At 48.4% G+C, this 19,170-nt stretch overlaps 1 protein-coding gene across 1 annotated transcript; it reads left to right on the top strand.

Moving 5' to 3' along the window:
* Positions 1-1,420: 1,420 nt before the first annotated feature.
* LOC308158317 (YTH domain-containing family protein 2-like) lies at positions 1,421-17,672 on the top strand. The gene is made up of 5 exons (XM_080531909.1): positions 1,421-1,665; positions 3,026-3,105; positions 4,663-6,312; positions 14,885-14,947; positions 16,865-17,672. The coding sequence occupies exons 1-5, from the start codon at positions 1,617-1,619 to the stop codon at positions 16,892-16,894; spliced, it is 1,872 nt and encodes a 623-aa protein (XP_080388035.1). The 5' UTR covers positions 1,421-1,616; the 3' UTR covers positions 16,895-17,672.
* The last annotated feature ends 1,498 nt before the right edge of the window (positions 17,673-19,170 follow it).

The following is a 19,170-nucleotide window of genomic DNA, read 5'->3' as shown; positions in this document are numbered from 1 at the left end:
GCCAAACAGGATTCTCTGTATCAACGCAAAGAGGAAACATCAATCGCGTTCAGATCTGGCTATATGGTAGCCAAGGAAAGGATGGCTTTTAAAAAACTGTAAATGACACTGACAGTAAGACTCGCAATAGACTGCGTGAACCCAGCTTCTCATCACTATTTTTGTGGACCTTAATGGACCTCCATTGGAGAGATTCGATCCAATGCCTTTGTCACATCTTGGCTTAAATCAGGTCATCGCCTGTCCACATCATGGGCTCCTGGACGTAGAGCAAAGGCAGCTGAACCCAGGCCTCTGTGGTCGCTTCTGTGTTAAGGTAAGACCCGCTTTATAGACTTGGCTTCTGCTGTGTTGTAGGCCTATGGATTGCTGTGTTATAATGAGAAGGGCTATTATATATATTATATATGTGCATGGTTGTGTTGTGTAGGGCAGTGTTTAGGCTTGGTATGTGGCGTTGCGTCGCCCTCGCATGATGTGCGGCTCCCCTGCACACCGTGATTTAATTCGCACACTGTCTGTAGCGCATTCCTCTCTGCGGCTGTGCAGCTGGAGAACCACACGCAGATGCAGTAGGTGAGGATGCTCTCCACTGCGCAGCGGTAGAAGGTCACAAGCATCTCCTGTCCGATGTGGTCTTTCCTGAGGACTCTCAGGAAGTAGAGCCGCTGTTGTGCCTTCTTGATGATGGCTGCTGTGTTGATCTTCCAGGACAGGTCATCCTGTATGTGCACCCCCAGGAATCGGAGGGTTGAGACTCTCTCCACGCTCCCTCCATTGACGAGCAGGGGCTGGACCTCAGATTTTTTCCTCCTGAAATCCACGATGATTTCCTGGGTCTTTGACTGGTTCAGCAGCAGGTTGTTAACCTTGCACAGCTTGCACAGCTGCTCCACCTCATCCCTGTACGCCGCCTCGTCCCCCCCCCCGAGATGCAGCCCACCACGGTGGTGTCGTCTGCAAACTTTACGATGGAGTTGCTGAGGTGGACGGGGGTGAAGTCGTAGGTGTAAAGGTTGTAGAGGATGGGGCTTAGCACGCAGCCCTGGGGGGACCCAGTGCTGAGTCTGAGGGCTGTGGGTGTATGTATTCTGTTATCAGAAATAAAAGTTACAATAAGTCACTGCATCGTGCCAGTTCCTCCTCCGTACCGCTAGAGGGCGCCTGTTCGACGTAGATAAATGTGGTGGGTGAAGCCCGGCCAGCCCAGCCATGTTGAGCAGCAGGTCTCTCACCGCCGAGGCAGCGAAGGAACTGCAGCCCGCCATTGTGTAGAACCGAAGCGCTAGAGAGAACAGGGGCACTTGGCTAAACTCTTCAATTGACATTTTCTTATAGAATACAGCGTACTTTAAACAAGCCAATTTAAATACACCGGCTCCAGGGAAAAAGACATGTCAGCCACCAGTTTTCTCGAACAGGTAAAGAGAGCCACTTTGTGAACCCTTCTTTACGAGGGCCACATTCTCCATCGAGCCGCAGCTAGGATAGTACCCGGGCGACTCTCTCTCAGTGCAGTAGGCCTTAACCACCTGCTACACAAGACTGACTGGTGGGGAATATACATTTATTTTTTATTTTTTTCCCCTTCCTCTCTTCTCATAAATCAAACCTTCATGAATCACTTGGACCCAATCCAGAGACCGAAAGGCCAAGCGAACAAAGGTAAGACGTGAGCAGTTCTCTGCGGTGTGGAGACGTTGCGTGGATGTGATGCGCGAGCTCAGCGAGCCTAGCCCTGCAGGCCTCCGTACATCTCCACCGAGGAGCTCAGCTAGCCTAGCCCCGCAGGCCAGAAGCGGCATTTCATGATAGAGCGTCACCGGGGTAGAGAGAGGAGAACCGTGGTGTTCACGATGGTCTGGAGTCCGAGAATAGTGCTCTGAAAACGGCCGTCATGTTAGAGCTTCACCGGGGGAGAGAGAGGAGAGTAGAGTGAGCTACATTACTAACCGAGGAGCTCAGCTAGCCTAGCCCTGGTAGCCCTGCAGGCCAGAAGCGCCCTTTCTGCTTCCGTACTTGTCCGCATCAGGGAACACATTTACTCATTTCTGTTGCGTCATGAGTAGACATTTTTTTATATATTTGACGGACATTCCTGACATAGCTCTAAACGTGTTATCATCCCATCTTTGTGTCATTTGAGGCACAACTCCGCTGGTTAGCCAGCTAGCCCCCCGTCAGCGCCGACCAGCAGAGATGCTAACTAACGTTAGCCGTGTAGCTTCCGCGTCGCGTTATCTCGCTGCCAGCGGAGCTAGCTTTCACTGTCTGCTCATCTGGACTGGTTCTCGCGTCTCTGTAGAAACGCGTTTAGTTGTATGCAAAGTGTTCGTTAGCTAGCAGGCTAACCGATGCTCTAACCCTGCGCCTCCCACGCAGTGTGAACAGGCTGGTGTCAGTCTCTGCTGGCGGACTGAGTACAGGGATGTTTGGCGCTCGTCAACACAGCTAACCATGCTAACGATGCTAACGACGCATCGTGCCAGTGACACGTCTCTCAACACGCCGCTCCTGCGAGCTAGCAGGCCCGTCATCTATAAGTTTGTAGTCTCTCCGTTTAAAAAACAAACAGTGAATGAACTCTAAAACAATGACTTTGTGGGGAAACTTTGAGGCCTGTTTGCTAGTTAGGTAGCCCGTGTCAGGCGGTGATAAGCTGGGACTTTTCCGCTGCGCGTCTCACCAAACATGTGTTTTTGTTTTCCTCTCTGCCGTCGAGCTCATTACCGCGCTCTTCCAGTAAAACACGAGTTTCCTGCTGACCAAACCATTTAGCATGTTTAGAATAGGGCGTAAAGGATTGTGTTGTAAGGTTTTGGCTGTGAGATGTTGTTGTGTAACACTACTGATTTCTTATCAAGCTTCAAGACTTCCTGTCTTAGCTGTTATACCCATGACAACCAGCGACAAGTGTGGGTGGCTAGGATGCACGAGTCGGTATCATACTCCCTCCCTCGCTGTCTCATGTGACATGGTACAAACTTTGGTTTTTAAACGGATGTCTTTTACTCTTTTTTTCCAGTGCAAAACGGAGCCGTGACCCAAAAGGATACTTTGAATGATGATGAGTTCGAGCCTTACCTGAACACTCAGGCCAGACAGGTGAGTCCCGCGAGCTGAATGCTCCCACTACCATGCATCATTCATTAACTTACTCAGACGAGTGTATTTGTAAGTCGCTTTGGATAAAGGCGTCTGATAAATGTGACCCAATTCGGGTATTGCCTTTATTTTGAAAGCACTACACAACAACAGGATGGGTGATTCATAGTTATAATGCCGAACGCCGACACCTTATACACAAGCCATTAAACACAAACGGGGATAACTGGTTTGCAGTGTCGAGCTTTACAGTAAACGGCTCCCCAACACCACCAAGTCATTATGGGTATCTCCAGTAATTGGCACTTAAAGACTCCATAGAGGATTTGCTCATCTCTTCCTTGTTTACAAGCACTGGCAATACCTCTCTTAGCATTAAGAGGACAATTAGTGTAATTATGTTGTCATGTATCCTCGCATGGCACGCAGGATTGGGGGCCCTCTTGATTCGGGCGGTGGTGTTGGCGGCTGTCGTAAATGTAAATGCAAAGCGGCTGCGATGGAGATAATGGAGCGTAGAAATAGAATGATTGTTTCTATTCATCCGGTGTCTTATGTAATGGAGCCTGCAGTCGCCCGGCCAACAGAATGCAGCATCCCTTTGTTGGGGTTCCATGTCACTTGTTTCCTTGTTGAGCAAGTCCACTGATGTGGGAGTCCACTGTAGGAGGCAGACGGGGAGGGGAGGGAGGAAGGGATCGATCGATCATCATATTGATGGTCTGTCCTGTCCAGTTAGCTTAGGATATTTACTAGCGATCGTTGTGATGTGTAGATGCTTCAGAGTTGCTTTGGACGAGAGCGTCGTCTTAATGACAAATGTAATGAAGTCTGATACTCTAACAAAGGCTTAGATCAGCCGAGGCAGGTAGACACCTGAAGGTCGATGATGAGCTGTAAAAGGTCTGATTGCCCAAGTCCCCTCCACACCCCAGGGCTCCCAGCAGCCTCTGCTCTTTACCCTGCATGCTCTAGTTGTGCAGTGTTGGGCACAGGGGCTGCTGACACACACGATGACCTCACAATCTGTGTCTCCAAGAGACTGTGGTTACACAGGGATGATGGACATCTTACATTAACCAATCACCAGAGAGCATCAGGGTGTTGGCTGGGGATAGGTAGATGATCATTTAGTTTTCAAGCTGAGACCTCTACAAACAAAACTATGCAGGGAATGTAAATAAAGCCTATGACTAGAACAGCTGTTATGGATTAAAGAGATGATTGTACTAATTTAGACATTGATAAAACTAGACACACACATAGTGTTGTATAAAACACCTCTAATATTGTTAACCTACATATTTGTGTGTCTAAGCCTATGACTAGAGCGTTGTCTTAATGACAAATGTAGAGAGCGTCAGGGTGTTGGCTGGGGATAGGTAGATGATCATAAGTTTTCAAGCTGAGACCTCCGCAAATAAAACTATGCAGTGAATGTAAATAAAGCCTATGACTAGAGTGTTGTCTTAATGACAAATGTAGGGATGTCTGATGCTGTTGGAACGTAACATTAAGCCTCCATGTCTGACACCCGTCTTGTCTTGTTTCCCCCAGAGCAATGCCTATACGGCCATGTCTGACTCCTACATGCCCAGCTACTACAGCCCCTCCATAGGATTCTCCTACTCTCTGAACGAGGCAGCATGGTCCACCGGCGGGGACCCCCCCATGCCCTACCTGACCTCCTACGGACAGCTGAGCAACGGGGAGCACCACTTCCTGCCGGACGCCATGTTTGGCCAGCCGGGGCCCCTGGGGAACAACCCTTTCTTGGGACAGCACGGGTTCAACTTCTTCCCCAGTGGCATCGACTTCTCTGCCTGGGGCAACAGCAGCTCGCAGGGACAGTCCACACAGAGCTCCGGCTACAGCAGCAACTACGCCTACGCCCCCAGCTCGCTAGGGGGCGCCATGATCGACGGACAGTCCCCCTTCCCCGCCAACGAGCCCCTCAACAAGGCCCCTGGCATGAACAGCTTGGACCAGGGCATGCAGGGGCTTAAGATTGGCGCCGGGGGGGACATGGCCCCCAAGGTGGTGGGGTCCAGCCTCCCCGTGGGGTCCCTCGGCCAGGTGTCCGGCCTCCCCCTGGGCCCCCCCATCATGCCCCCGGTCTCCATCGCCCCCGCCAAGCCCGCCTCCTGGGCGGACATTGCCAGCAAGCCGGCCAAGCCGCAGCCCAAGCTGAAGACCAAGGGCGGCATGGCGGGCAACCTGCCGCCTCCGCCCATCAAACACAACATGGACATCGGCACGTGGGACAACAAGGGCACCATGCCTAAAGCCTCCGCCCCCCAGCAGGCCCCCGTCCCCAGCAACGGCCAGCCCCCCAACCAGGCCTCGCCCCAGCCGGGGGCGACCGCCGGAGGCACTCCCCAGCTGCCCCTCAGCAACGGGCAGATGATGCCCCAGTCCGCCCAGCTCGGACAGCATCAGCTGCCCCCCAATGGACAACCAGGGATGGGGGGTCCGATGCAGCAGCAGCAGCTCAACCAGGGCCCCCCGCCTCCCTCCCAGCCCACCCGCTGGGTCCCCCCGCGGAACCGCGCCAACGGCTTCGGGGACGCCGGGGGTGGCGGGGGCGGTGCGGGCCAGTCGCCCCCTAACTCTGGAGTAGGAGGGGCCCCGGTGCCCGCGGAGCCGCACCCCGTCCTGGAGAAGCTGCGCCTGGTCAACAACTACAACCCCAAGGACTTCGACTGGAACCCCAAGCAGGGCCGCGTGTTTATCATCAAGAGCTACTCGGAGGACGACATCCACCGCTCCATCAAGTACAACATCTGGTGCAGCACGGAGCACGGCAACAAGCGTCTGGACGCTGCGTACCGGTCGCTGGGCGCCAAGGGCCCGCTCTTCCTGCTGTTCAGCGTCAACGGCAGCGGCCACTTCTGCGGCGTGGCGGAGATGCGCTCGCCCGTGGACTACAACACCTGCGCGGGCGTGTGGTCGCAGGACAAGTGGAAGGGCCGCTTCGACGTGCGCTGGATCTTCGTTAAGGACGTTCCCAACAGCCAGCTGCGGCACATCCGCCTGGAGAACAACGAGAACAAGCCGGTCACCAACTCGCGGGACACGCAGGAGGTCCCTCTGGACAAGGCGCGGCAAGTGCTGAAGATCATCGCCGGATACAAGCACAGCACCTCCATCTTCGACGACTTCTCTCACTACGAGAAGCGTCAGGAGGAGGAGGAGTGTGTGAAAAAGGTAAAGAAATAGCCCAAGTCGTTGCCGCTTTTCCTTCCATGGAAGGAGATCTTGGAATCTTGTTTTCTGTTAGCCGGAGAGAGAGAAGTGGGAAGCTGTGATAGTGTGCTTGTGTGTGTATGCGGGAAAAACGCAGTCCTGTGTTCGAAATAGTGTTCGAAAAATACTTTCAAATACTTTGCTGTGCTTGATTTAGATCAGAATTGCTTTTATTACATCCAATGTACAGGTACTCGAGAGTAAAATTCTTAGGCTTAGGATCTTCAACATTGGCATTGCAGCAAGATACTAAATAAATCAACAATAATAGAATAAAGATAAATAAGTAAAGTAAGTAGTAATGACGTAGAATAAAGTGATAGTCGTACTACAGCGAGCACAGATGTTTAGCAACAGAAAACAATGAAAGTCCCACAAGTATTTACCCTTCCCATCTGGTGCTCCAGCCATGCACAACACCAGCAACCTCTTAGATCAGCTGAGGCAGGTAGACAACTGAAGGTCGATGATGAGCTGTAAAAGGTCTGATTGCCCAAGTCCCCTCCACACCCCAGGGCTCCCAGCAGCCTCTGCTCTTTACCCTGCATGCTCTAGTTGTGCAGTGTTGGGCACAGGGGCTGCTGACACACACGATGACCTCACAATCTGTGTCTCCAAGAGACTGTGGTTACACAGGGATGATGGACATCTTACATTAACCAATCACCAAAGAGTATCAGGGTGTTGGCTGGGGATAGGTAGATGATCATAAGTTTTCAAGCTGAGACCTCCACAAAACTGCAGGGAATGTAAATAAACTATAAAGCCTATGACTAGATTGGCTGTTATGGGTTAAAGGTATTGTACTAATTTAGACACTGATAAAGCTAGACACACAAAAATAGTGTTGTATAAAACGCCTGTAACCTACATATTTGCGTGCCTAAGCCTGTGGTTGTGTTCAGGAAGTCCCTGATGGGGTGGTGAACGCAGCGCACTTTAGTCCCACGTCACAGCTCAGTGTGTGTGTGTGTGTGTGTGTGTGCGTGCGTGTGCGTGTCTGATAGTGTTCAGATACTTTGCTGTGCTTGACGTATCTTGTCTAGTGCATTAGACCCAAATAAATAGTCCAGGGGTCCAAACATGTCACCGTTCTGCTAAATTAGTTTTTACCTCAAAATAGGTAATCCACGTGAATCGTGTAGATCTGCAAAAAAAATGGGGTGGGTGTGGTGTCTACGTCTCATCTGAGTCACACGATGCAGGAGCTAACTAACCTTCCTGTCTGCTAAACTTCGCTGCTTTTAGCTTCAGGCAGCTAGGTACAATTCCAGACAGTGTGGTGAACCGTCACGGTGAACTGGGGTGGTGCAGGGGTAGAGCCGGTGTCTAATGATTGGTGGTTTGAACCCCGGCTGGCCACATGGCGAGGTGTCCTTGGGCAACACACTGAACCCCAAATTGCACCCAATGAGCGGGCCAGCGCCTTGCATGGTAGTTTGCCGCCATTGGTGTGTGAATGTATGTGTGAACGAGAGGCCATTGTAAAGCGCTTTGTCAACTTTTTGGGCCATCGCCAGTTTGCACCCCTGTTAAGTCCCAAAAGTCTTTAACCTCCCCACCTGTCTCTGCAGACTGGTTCAAGCAATCACTCACTTTTGAAACATTGAAACAAATACTGTTTTTGGTCCATCCAGGTCTGGTGTAACAATGGAACAACTTCAAATAGAGCAATGTGGTTGAACTTTGTGTCCTTCTTGACTGTGTGCAATAATTTGTTTCATGTTAGTTCATCTGATTTGGAGCTATTGCAAGAAGAAGTAAGAATGTTTTTTTCAAGTGTTCCTCTATGAATAATGAAAGTATGTGCACCTAATTTTGTAGCAGCAGGTGCAAGAGGACTAGAAAAAAACAAACATGCAACTGTGCTCGCTTGCAAAAACCACGGCGTTTAATCTAATTTTGCAAGCAAGCAGTGGCGCACAAAGTCGAGGTCCTCACCCGTTGTTCCACTCGATGTACCAGATACGGATTGTGATTTGTGTGGTCCTGTACAGTGTGTTAATCATCTCCTGTACAGTGTGTTAATCATCCTGACGTGTAGGAACACATTGACACTCTGCTGCAGCGTGTGTGGTGATGATGGCCTACAGATATGAATTCGCATAATGCCAGAAAGGTATCATGTTCTTCCAAATGTCAAAGTCATCAGATTCTTTCTGAATGACATTTTGCTATGACTCCTTAATCACATGGTTTTAACTTGTGGAGCTTAAACTGAGTGCTGACTCAAGTACAGTGGCGGTCCAGTCGCGTTTAGGTCGAGGCAGAAGGGGGAACACTGACTCATGAGCGTTATGGAAGTAAAGCTATGGAACGAGTCTGGGGAGGCTGGTGGAGGTAGGAATCGCAGGACGGGTTCATTGTAATGCGTGGAATGGATTCAAACGTGTGTTTCATACCATTCCTCATTCCATGCTTTACAATGAGCCTGTCCTCCAATTTCTACCTCCACCAGCCTCCCTGGGAATTAATGTGTTTGGGCTGTTGGGAAGTTAGGCTTTTTTTTTTGGGAGTGGGGCAGTCCCACTCATATTTTTCAGTTTATTGGACAGATACAGTGAAGACAGACAGGAAAGTAAGGAGAAGGGAGAGAGAGGGCATGTCAGCAGGGCATGGGCCGGATTTGAACCCATGCCGACATGGGCATATGTGTGCACTGTAGACCACGGTGCTAGACCACTGGACCACCCCAGGCCACGGGCTATTGGGGAGTTAAACATGGAATGAATATTACTCGGTTAATACTCCCGGGTTGATGTTGTTGTCATGATGTTTTAGTCTTTTCTTATGCCTGCTTGTCATGGACTATGCACTAATAATATAACTAACGTTCACTCCATAGCTGTTGCTTAGTAGGAATCGATAGAGGAGAGTTAGTTGCTCAGATGGGAGGGCTTGAATCAATGCTCTGGCTGTAGACTAGAAGGCCTATATCACTTCAACGGAAGGTGCTGTGAAACTTCTCTCTGAGCCAGCCAAACATGATGAAAATCATGCCAAGCCAAGCTGTTCCTGGGCTGAAATGCCAGCAGTTTCTCTTCGCTGACCACCAGAAACGAAACAGAAATGCTTCTGACATACCAGGAAGCATTTGAATATTCAAAGTAACGTGCTTAGCATAATGTGTAACCGGTAGGCTGTCTGGGGTGGTTTCAGCACTACTCTGGTGTTGGAAGGGGGTGGGGGGGGGGGGGGGGGCTGCGGTGATCTTACGCAACCAGAAGAGATTCATGTTTGTGGCGTCTTAATGGGTGTTGGGGTGTACAGCTATTCATTCATTGTCTCGTTGGGAACAATCGCGCTCTAAATTTAGCGCCCGCCATGACGTTCCTAGCTGCTGCTGTGTTTCGTCTCATTCCTAGTGCTTGGGCTTTTTTTTTTTTTTATGGATATTTAGGCAGTTTCTGTCTTAAGATGAGAGGTTGTAATTGGCTGGTTCGCCTCGGTAACGCGTGCCGTGTCTGTTGGGGTCTGCGTCATGATGTGGATGTTGGCTGGATAAGGGTCCCTTCTGGTAGGTCTGATGTTTTGGTTATCGTTTCATCAACCTTTATTTATAGCACGCTTCTTCATACGCAGGCGAAGATGTCGACAGATCCCGCGGAGGCTCCCAAGTTTACAGAACGTACATGTTGCAAATGTAACCACTAATGTGGGTCCTGTCCTGTGTGCCAGGGGCTAACCTCAGAATGTATGACTAGAGTCCCTAAACCCCCACACTCTTCACCACCTCTGGGGAGTGTTTCCCTCTAGAACAGGGTTCTGGTGGTCTGCTGGTTCTGCTGGTCTTAAAAAGCTTTAAAGTCTAAAATCCAGCAGGCAAACCTATAAGGCCTAAAAAGGTCTAAAAGTCAGTTATTCGGTCAAAACATTAGGTGCTCGGTCTTAAAAAGGAGATCCTGCAAGGAAATCAGTCTGACCACATCTATTTATGTGGAAATTAATCAAGCTGGAACCCCAAAAATGCCAATTTGCTTTCTTTTTTGTCTGTATGGCAGTGAAATCCCTAATTTCTTCCCCTCGAGGATGACAAAAAGCTGTCATATGGTGTAGCGAATAGGTCTAAAATTCTATTCAAAGTGATCTATAAAAAAGGTCTAAAGGTCTTAAATGTTACTTGTTGCACCTTGTAGGAACCCTGTAGACAGATATGTTCCTGCACGTCTCAGAGGTTGCAGAGGCATCGATCCAACGTGGAACTGAATCTCTCCCGACACCCCGCGTCCTTAAGTGACCTAGAAAGTGAAGTTCCACCGTGTGTTTCTGCTGTAGCAGAGGTGGTTGGGAGTCACACCCTCATGGTGAGGTAGCCCTGACCGAGAGACGACTTTTGGCCTGATGGTAGATGCTTGGGTCTTTCACGTGGGACACCCTGGTTCGAACCCCACCTGTCACACCGCCTGCACACATTGATATTAGTAGGGATGCACGATATTATCGGCACCGATATTTATCGGCCCGATAATGGGAAATTAATGTTTATCGGTATTTATCGGTTTTATAAAAAAATTGCCGATAATGAAGCCGGAAATATTTCTGCTTCCGGTTTCCGCGCTCATGCTGCTGCACCGCACGCAGTGTGTATAGACGAGACGAGAGCGAAACATGCCTTCCTCGGTGTGTCTGACATTCTTCACAGTTTCTGAGGCAGATAGTGCGTTTGCAATTTGCAACACATGTTCGACAAAAGTTCGGAGAGGAGGGCAAAGGTCTACGAGTTACAACACAACGAATCTCATAAGTCACCTTAAGATTCACCATTGCAAGCACGCTGTATGGAAGGAATATCAACACTAGTAGCAGAACACGGTAGCCTAGCCGCGAAAAAAAAGCTGCTGTGCCTGAACACGCATTTGAAAACTGCAGGAAGTTCACTCGAGACAGCTCAAAGGCTCAAGCAATCAATGAAAAAAAATAATGGAGTTGATGGCCCTCGACGACCAGCCTTTCTCTGTAGTAGAAGATAAAGGATTTTGCCAGCTAATTTCACATTTAGAGCCCCGGTATACACTCCCAAGCCGCCGCTATTTTGCAGACGTGTGCCTGCCTGCTATGTATGATACAGTCGCCACACACATAGTCTGATCGATACTAGCGTAAGCCAGATAAGTTTTACCACGGACATATGGACTTCTGACGTTAGTCCAGTCAGTATGCTTAGTTTGACGGCCCAGTGGCTGGATGAGGACTTCAATATGAAGAAGACACTGCTGCATGCGCAGGAGTTCTCCGGTTCGCATACTGCGACAGCCATCCGCGGGGCTTTTGAAACCATGTTTGGACAGTGGAAGGTTCTATGAGGTAGGAATTGTATTCAGTTTGTATATTAGGGAACACCAATGGAAAACCTGTCTATTATTTAGGTGAGAATGTGAATGTAGGCTATACAAGACAAGTTGTTTACAAGGAAAACATGCACTTTTTGTTTTTCCATGTCAGTGCAATTTATTTTGAATTCTTATGCAAAACGTTTGATGGGCTTTATCACAACCTACCTCATCCTCATGCACTAAAAGTAGCATAGCCCAGCCCTTTTCAGTTGCTTTATTAAGCATACTAGTGTAGCCTACTATGTGCCTTGTGTCATTCTGTTTATCTGCAGACTAAGCAGCCATTTGGCACTAGTTTCTGTACAAGTTCTATACAACTTTTGGTTCTTTAAAAGTCTTTATTTTTGTATTGACTGATGCACTTTATTTATTTATTTTTTGATATTTTATTTATGCATTTTCAATTTACAGGGATAGACAAGATGCACTTTATTTTTGACACTTTTTTGATCTAATTACTCTTAGGTGAGCCTTTTTTGTTTTCATAAAAGGAGGCCAGATCTTGGCTAAAAAAAGCATTGTGCACTGTCTATAACAGATTCTGTTTGTTAGAGGAAATAATAAATGAACATTTGAAGAGTCAGAAGTGTTCTCTTTGTTGTGTTAACAATAGTGATGTAAGTTAGATTTGGTGAGATCACTATGGAATATTAATTCATCAATCTTTGCTCACTACATAGCCTTTCTTACCTTCAGGTGTGCATGAACTACAGGTTATCAACTGTGAAATTATATCTGAATGGTCTTTATTGTCATTGATATAGTACAGGTACCAAACAACGAAATTTGGGAGGGGGGGGCTCCCCTGGTGCTTGGAAAAAAAAAAAAATATATATATCGGTTATCATATCGGTTATCGTCCACGAGAAGCGGGTAAACATCGGTATCGGTTGGAAAAAATGCATATCGTGCATCCCTAGATATTAGTGATGGATTGATTAGGGGGCGGGGGGTGCTTTTATAGGGCGGCAGTGGCTCAGGAGGAGGTAGAGCTGGCGTCTAATGAGCGCATGGTCTGCGGTTCGATCCCCAGCTCCTCCTGAGTCCTGGCCATGTGCCGAGGTGTCCTTGGGCAAGGCACTAAACCCCAAATTGCTCCCAATGAGCGGGCCGGCGCCTTGCATGGTAGCCTGCCGCCATTGGTGTGTGAATGCGTGTGTAAGTGCAGTCCGTTTACAATTTACATTCTAGACATGGTTTAGCAGACGCCTTTATCCAAAGACAAGATGTACTGCCCTGGTTTAAATGCTGCATTCATGTACTCTTCAAAAACTCTGAGCTTCATCAATATGTACCATAGGATCTTGCGTCGAGCTCACCATTGGCTGAGTCCGTTGTAGCTGTAGAGTGTGCGGAAAGTCCTTAATCTCCGTAATCGAGTCGCCCAGTCGTAAAATGTCCAATAAGTTATAAGTATTTCCGAGAGGTGATTGAATGCAGCGTCAATCATGTTAATTAATCTCTGTTAATCCTAACGGCAATTTGTTGATGTGTTCCTGTCTGACCTGGATAGTGATGGTGTCCCCCTTTTCCCTTGAGTGGACACCCGTGGTGGAGGAGGAGGGGACGAGGACTTCTGGGTGAAGGCCAAAGAAACAGAATGTGCCTGTCCCGTCCCCCTCCCCACCTGTCCTGTCCTGTCTGTCTCCCCACCTGTCCTGTCTGTCTCCCCACCTGTCCCGTCTGTCTGTCTCCCCACCTGTCCTGTCTCTCTCCCCACCTGTCCTGTCTGTCTCTCTCCCCACCTGTCCCGTCTGTCTCTCTCCCCACCTGTCCCGTCTGTCTCTCTCCCCACCTGTCCTGTCTGTCTCTCTCCCCACCTGTCCTGTCTGTCTCTCTCCCCACCTGTCCTGTCTGTCTCTCTCCCCACCTGTCCTGTACTGTCTCTCTCCCCACCTGTCCTGTCTCTCTCCCCACCTGTCCCTGTCTCTCTCTCCCCATCTGTCCTGTCTCTCTCCCCACCTGTCCCTGTCTCTCTCTCCCCATCTGTCCTGTCTCTCCCCACCTGTCCCTCTCTCTCCCCACCTGTCCTGTCTGTCTCCCCACCTGTCCTGTCTGTCTCCCCGCCTGTCCTGTCTGTCTCCCCACCTGTCCTGTCTGTCTCCCCACCTGTCCTGTCCCTCTCTCTCTCCCCACCTGTCCCATCCCTCTCTCTCCCCCTGTCCCGTCCCTCTCTCTCTCTCCACCTGTCCTGTCTGTCTCTCTCCCCACCTGTCCTGTCTGTCTCTCTCCCCACCTGTCCTGTACTGTCTCTCTCCCCACCTGTCCCTGTCTCTCTCTCCCCATCTGTCCCTGTCTCTCTCTCCCCATCTGTCCTGTCTCTCCCCACCTGTCCCTCTCTCTCCCCACCTGTCCTGTCTGTCTCCCCACCTGTCCTGTCTGTCTCCCCGCCTGTCCTGTCTGTCTCCCCACCTGTCCTGTCTGTCTCCCCACCTGTCCTGTCCCTCTCTCTCTCCCCACCTGTCCCATCCCTCTCTCTCTCTCCACCTGTCCCGTCCCTCTCTCTCTCTCCACCTGTCCTGTCTGTCTCTCTCCCCACCTGTCCTGTCTGTCTCTCCACCTGTCCTGTCTGTTTCTCCACCTGTCCTGTCTGTCTCTCCACCTGTCTTGTCTGTCTCTCCCCACCTGTCCTGTCTGTCTCCGCCTGTCCCTCTCTCTCTCCCCGCCTGTCCTGTCTCTCTCCCCGCCTGTCCTGTCTGTCTCTCTCTCTCTCTCCACCTATCCTGTCTGTCTCCCCGTCTGTCTCTCCACCTGTCCCGTCTGTCTCCCTCTCTCCCGTCCCTCTCTGTCCTATGTCTCTCTCCCATCCTGTTCCCTTCCCCCCCTCCTGTTCCTCTCCCCACCTGTCCTGTCTCTCTCTCCCCACCTGTCCTGTCTGTCTCTCTCCCCTGTCTCGTCCCTTTCTCCTGTCCTGTCCCTTCTGTCTCCACCTGTCCCGTCCCCCTCTCCCCTCCTGTTCCTCTCTCCCCTGTCTCTCTCTCCACCTGTCCTGTCTGTCTCTCTGTCCCCTGTCCTGTCCGCCTCACCCGTCCTGTCCCTCTCTCCCCTGTCCTGTCTGTCTCTCTGTCCCCTGTCCCGTCCCTCTCTCCCCCCTCCTGTCTCCCTGCCTGTGCTCTGAGCCGAGGCGCTGGTGACCAACTATCACATTTCCTGTTTTTGCACGCCCTAACAAAAGCCTAATGATGTTGTTGTCCTGACAGGTGGAGGTCCAGGGAAGTGATCCTTACCCCAGTAACCCCAGCAGGAGTCACTACAGACTTCAGGTAACACGCACACACGCACACCTGTACATGTTTCTGTAACCCAAGCGGTCACTACAGACTTCAGGTCACACGCCCACCCCACCCCCACACACACCCAAACACCTGTGTCCCTCCCTCCCTGAGATATGATGCATATTAAACAGTGATGGCTCATAGTAAACTAGTGTTATTTAAACAGTGATGGCTCATAGTAAACTAGTGCTATTTAAACAGTGATGGCTCATAGTAAACTAGTGCTATTTAAACAGTGATGGCTCATAGTAAACTAGTGTTATTTAAACAGTGATGGCTCATAGTAAACTAGTGCATATTAAACAGTGATGGCTCATAGTAAACTAGTCCTATTTAAACAGTGATGGAGCATAGTAAACTAGTGCTATTTAAACAGTGATGGAGCATAGTAAACTAGTGCTGTTGGTGTATTAAAATGCATGTATCTACCACTGTGTTGACATGTTGTGAGTGATATCCAGACAGCCTACACACTTTGATCTCACACAGATGGATGCATAAACATAACACCATATCAGTGTCATGTATTACTGTGATGTATGTTTCTGAGTACACATGCCTTTACTGTGGCGCTGTCGTAATGAGATTCTGATATGCTCTACACAATCCTGGGGGGTATTCCATCAACGTCACTCAAGGAAAATGTAGGCTTATTTTGTCTCGTGAGAATTTTTTTTTTTTTTAAACGTTGATGGACAGGGTTCCCACGGGTCCTTGAAATCCTTGAAAGTTTGTGAATTTGAGAAAAAGAAATCAAGGTCTTAAAAGTTTTTGAAAATAGACATGGGTCATTGAAAGTGCTTGAATTCGCCTCGCTCTCTCTCTCTTTAACTGTTGTCTGTCAGCAGATAGTTCTGATTTATGTCTCAACTATGCTGTGTTGGGTCCTTGAATTTGAGGAAATGTTGTCTTGAAAGTCCTTGAAAGGTGCTTGAATTTGATGTTTCAGAAGGTGTGGGAACCCTGGATGGAATACCCCCCTGCGTCCTTTCATTCAGACTAATACTAGTGATCGTAACACATTTATAGCCTGGCTGTTTTCTCAGCACTCAAACGTGCTGCATCTCATGGAGAGAACAGGGATGGACAGATAAATAGAAAGACAAAGAAAAGCAAGGCAAGGCAAGTTTATTTGTATAGCACATTTCATACAACAGGGCCAATTCAAAGTGCTTTACATGCATTATTTAAAAATACAGCAAGAGGAGCATAAGAAAATAATAATTACAATGAATAAAAGCAAATATAAGAAGTAAATAGATAAAACATTTAAAAAGACAATAGTTAATGGAAAAAATACATTGATAGAAGTGTTTGTGTTTAAAAAGCACAGTCAGTAAAAAGATAAGAAATAAGCAATTTACCATGAGAGGAAGGGGGTTGTGGAAAACCCTGTACCAGTGGTAAATGAGTCCACAACCCCCGCCCTCCAATGGTCAATTGCTTTTCTACAACAGCCACCACATAATATAAAAAATAAATACACAGTTGTAACATTAAATTCATTTATTTACAGTCATAAATCGTTTCAGAATACTTATATCCTTCCGCCACAGAATAGTCCCATAAACAAGATCAACCATTGCATTGTAGGTCAGCACAGGTGTTCTTAATCACATTGATTGGGAGGCACATTGATACTGGAAATGCGGTTGGAGCTGAACTGAAGAGAGTTAGGGTATTTACCACTGTTGCTAGCCAATCAGAATCCAGTATTCAAACATGCTGTTGTAGAAGACTGCTTTTATTTTATTTATTTATTCGTAAGCCTGAAAGCAGGTTTAAAAAGGTGGAAACTGACGGCCTTTTCAGGCGGTCTGTTTCTGCACAAGTTTTTCTGTCGTCATGTTGATGCTGGTCCCTAAACCATCTCCTCTCTTCCTCCTTCCCTCTCTTTTCCCACAGGAGCGCCAAGGCCAAGGACGTGTCAAGTAACAGTCGCTGCTTTGGGCAAAAGACTGCAATGCCCCCCGTCCCCCCTCCCCCTCTCCACCCCATCACATCCAGATCTGCCAGGGGAGGGAAATTTAACCAAGGACAAAAAAAAATGAAATGAAAAACTAAATGAAGACTTTCTTGATTTCTTTTGACTTTAAAGACTTACTTCGAACTTGTAGTAAAAGAAAAAGAAAACGATTATCCATAGGACTACAACTAAATGCATAGCATCCTTAGGTGAATCTCTGTTTGCCCCCACCCCACCCCCCCATTCCACTACATATGCTTTCTTTTTTTCCTCGTACTTTTCCTTTCATTTCCTTTTTTTTTTAAAGATTTTTTAAGATCGATCCTCCTGTATTTACAGTCCAAGAGCAAGTCTGTAACTCTTCTCACAGAAAAGATCTAGAGGAAATGTTTAGTGTCGCCCCCTAGTGGCCCATGTCAAGATGGGCAAGTTTGTCTCATTTCTTTGTAAACCCCTTCCCTCCCTCCCCGCCTCCTAACGGGGAGTTAAAACCGACCAGTCAGGACTCGGTGGGATCTCGACCTCTGTGGGGAATTTAAAAAAACGGCTATTCAGGATGCGGTGGGATCTCCGTGGGGAATTTAAAAAACCGACCAGTCAGGACGCAGCGGGATCTCTCTCTGTGGATAATGGTCGTGAGCTCCGTCGTCACGCCCCTCCAGAGTTCGTTTCTTTACGCTTCCACCTTCTGATTATTTAAGACAAGTAAACCAATGTTGGGGATCAGCCCTGTGTTTGCATTTTGTGTTGGGCAGCAGTGGGATGGAGGGATGGATGGAGGGAGAGGAGAGGTGGGGGGGAGGGTGGGAGTCGTCATATGTGGAAGGAATTGTTAAGTTTAGCCTTGGTCATTGTATAATTTTATAGAGTACACATTTGGGCTGTGTTTGCCACCTGTCTCTGTCTCCTGGACTGGTTTACCGTAACCCCCTCTTACCTTGGACACGTTCGTCATTGCTATGGGGCTGCTTTTCTTTCTTTCTTTCTCTCTTTTTTTTTTTCTCCTTTCCTCCGTTTCTTAAAGACAGCAATGTGAGTGGCCTTGTCCCCACTCTGGTTCTATTAATCAGTTCAAAAGTAATAAATGTGGTATACTCAGCAGACCCTGTGTGCATTCCCCTTGTTTCACTGACTGACTGTAATCACCTGTTGTCTCTCCTCTGCATCCTCATCTCTTTATTTACCGTGTTTTTGGCTAATTGAATGTTTTATTACCTAGTTAACCCCTAGCTGTCCCACCTCCACCACTTAATTCCCACAAGGTACCCCTCTCCTCTCCCTCCCCCCTGCACCTTTAACCACTATCCCATCCACCATTCCCTCCCCCCCCCCACTGGCTGCTCAACCATCACACCACGATCACCACCGTAGCAGAATATTACTGTTGGTGAGAGAGAAAAAAAAAGTCCTCTAAAAAAACAAAACGGAAAACTACTGGCTTTCATCTGTGGCATAATAAAGATGCTCCACGAAGCTGAGGTGTGTTTCCTTCTTCAGTCCCGGGGTTGTCGAGAGTTCAGCGCTGTGTTTGTAGGGCTGCAAGCCTCACTCCTGGGAGGTTTTTCATCAAAGTTGCTCAAGGAAAATCCTGGCATATTTGCGATTTATTTTTAAAATCTTGTCTTATTTTGATTCATCTTGCAAGACTTATCAAAAGTAAGCTTTGATTTTCCTTTAGGGATGTTGATGGGATACCCACCTGGTCCTGGAGACCTGGGGCCTATTCCATAAAAGTTGCTAAAGGGAATCCCAGGCTTATTTTTTTTTATAATCTCACGAGATTTATCAGAATAAACCTAGTTTCTTTTAGCAATGTTGATGGAAGACTCACCTGCAGTCCTACAGGTGTTTTGTCCCAATAAAGTCAAGCCTTTAAAAATCTGTTGATTGGGTCAGTGTGATGGTACTAGGCTGGGACAAAAACATGGACCGCCTGCATCTCCTGGACCAGGACTGTGTACCACTGGTGTGTGCCTGGTTCTGGACACAGTCATGGTTTGGGAAGGAAGTGAGGGACTAGTTGTTTGGAGTGTTTGTTAATCATTCTTGGTCATTCAGTATACTTCACGGTAACTACGAAGGGAATGTTTCTCCAACCTCTGTTCTTTGTCACATCAGCGCCACCTTCAAACCACCTCCCCCGTTAAATCTCTCAAGCGGCAAATTGCAACAAGTCCTTCATTTGAATTTCACTGATATTGCAGCTTAATTCAAGATGTATGGTCGTCAAGACAACACTCACCTC

The sequence above is a fragment of the Nansenia antarctica genome (genome assembly GCF_963989245.1).
Source record: "Nansenia antarctica genome assembly, chromosome: 1".
Lineage (NCBI taxonomy): Eukaryota > Metazoa > Chordata > Actinopteri > Argentiniformes > Microstomatidae > Nansenia > Nansenia antarctica.
Note: the sequence above shows the minus strand (reverse complement) of the source record. Positions and strands in the feature narration are given on the sequence as shown.

Excerpts from the sequence above, each read along its gene's own strand:
- LOC308158317 (XM_080531909.1), top strand. The coding sequence starts at position 1,617 with ATGAATCACTTGGACCCAATCCAGAGACCGAAAGGCCAAGCGAACAAA. Across the intron at positions 1,666-3,025 it reads GAAAGGCCAAGCGAACAAAG|TGCAAAACGGAGCCGTGACC; the intron begins GTAAGACGTGAG and ends CTTTTTTTCCAG. Across the intron at positions 14,948-16,864 it reads GGAGTCACTACAGACTTCAG|GAGCGCCAAGGCCAAGGACG; the intron begins GTAACACGCACA and ends CTTTTCCCACAG.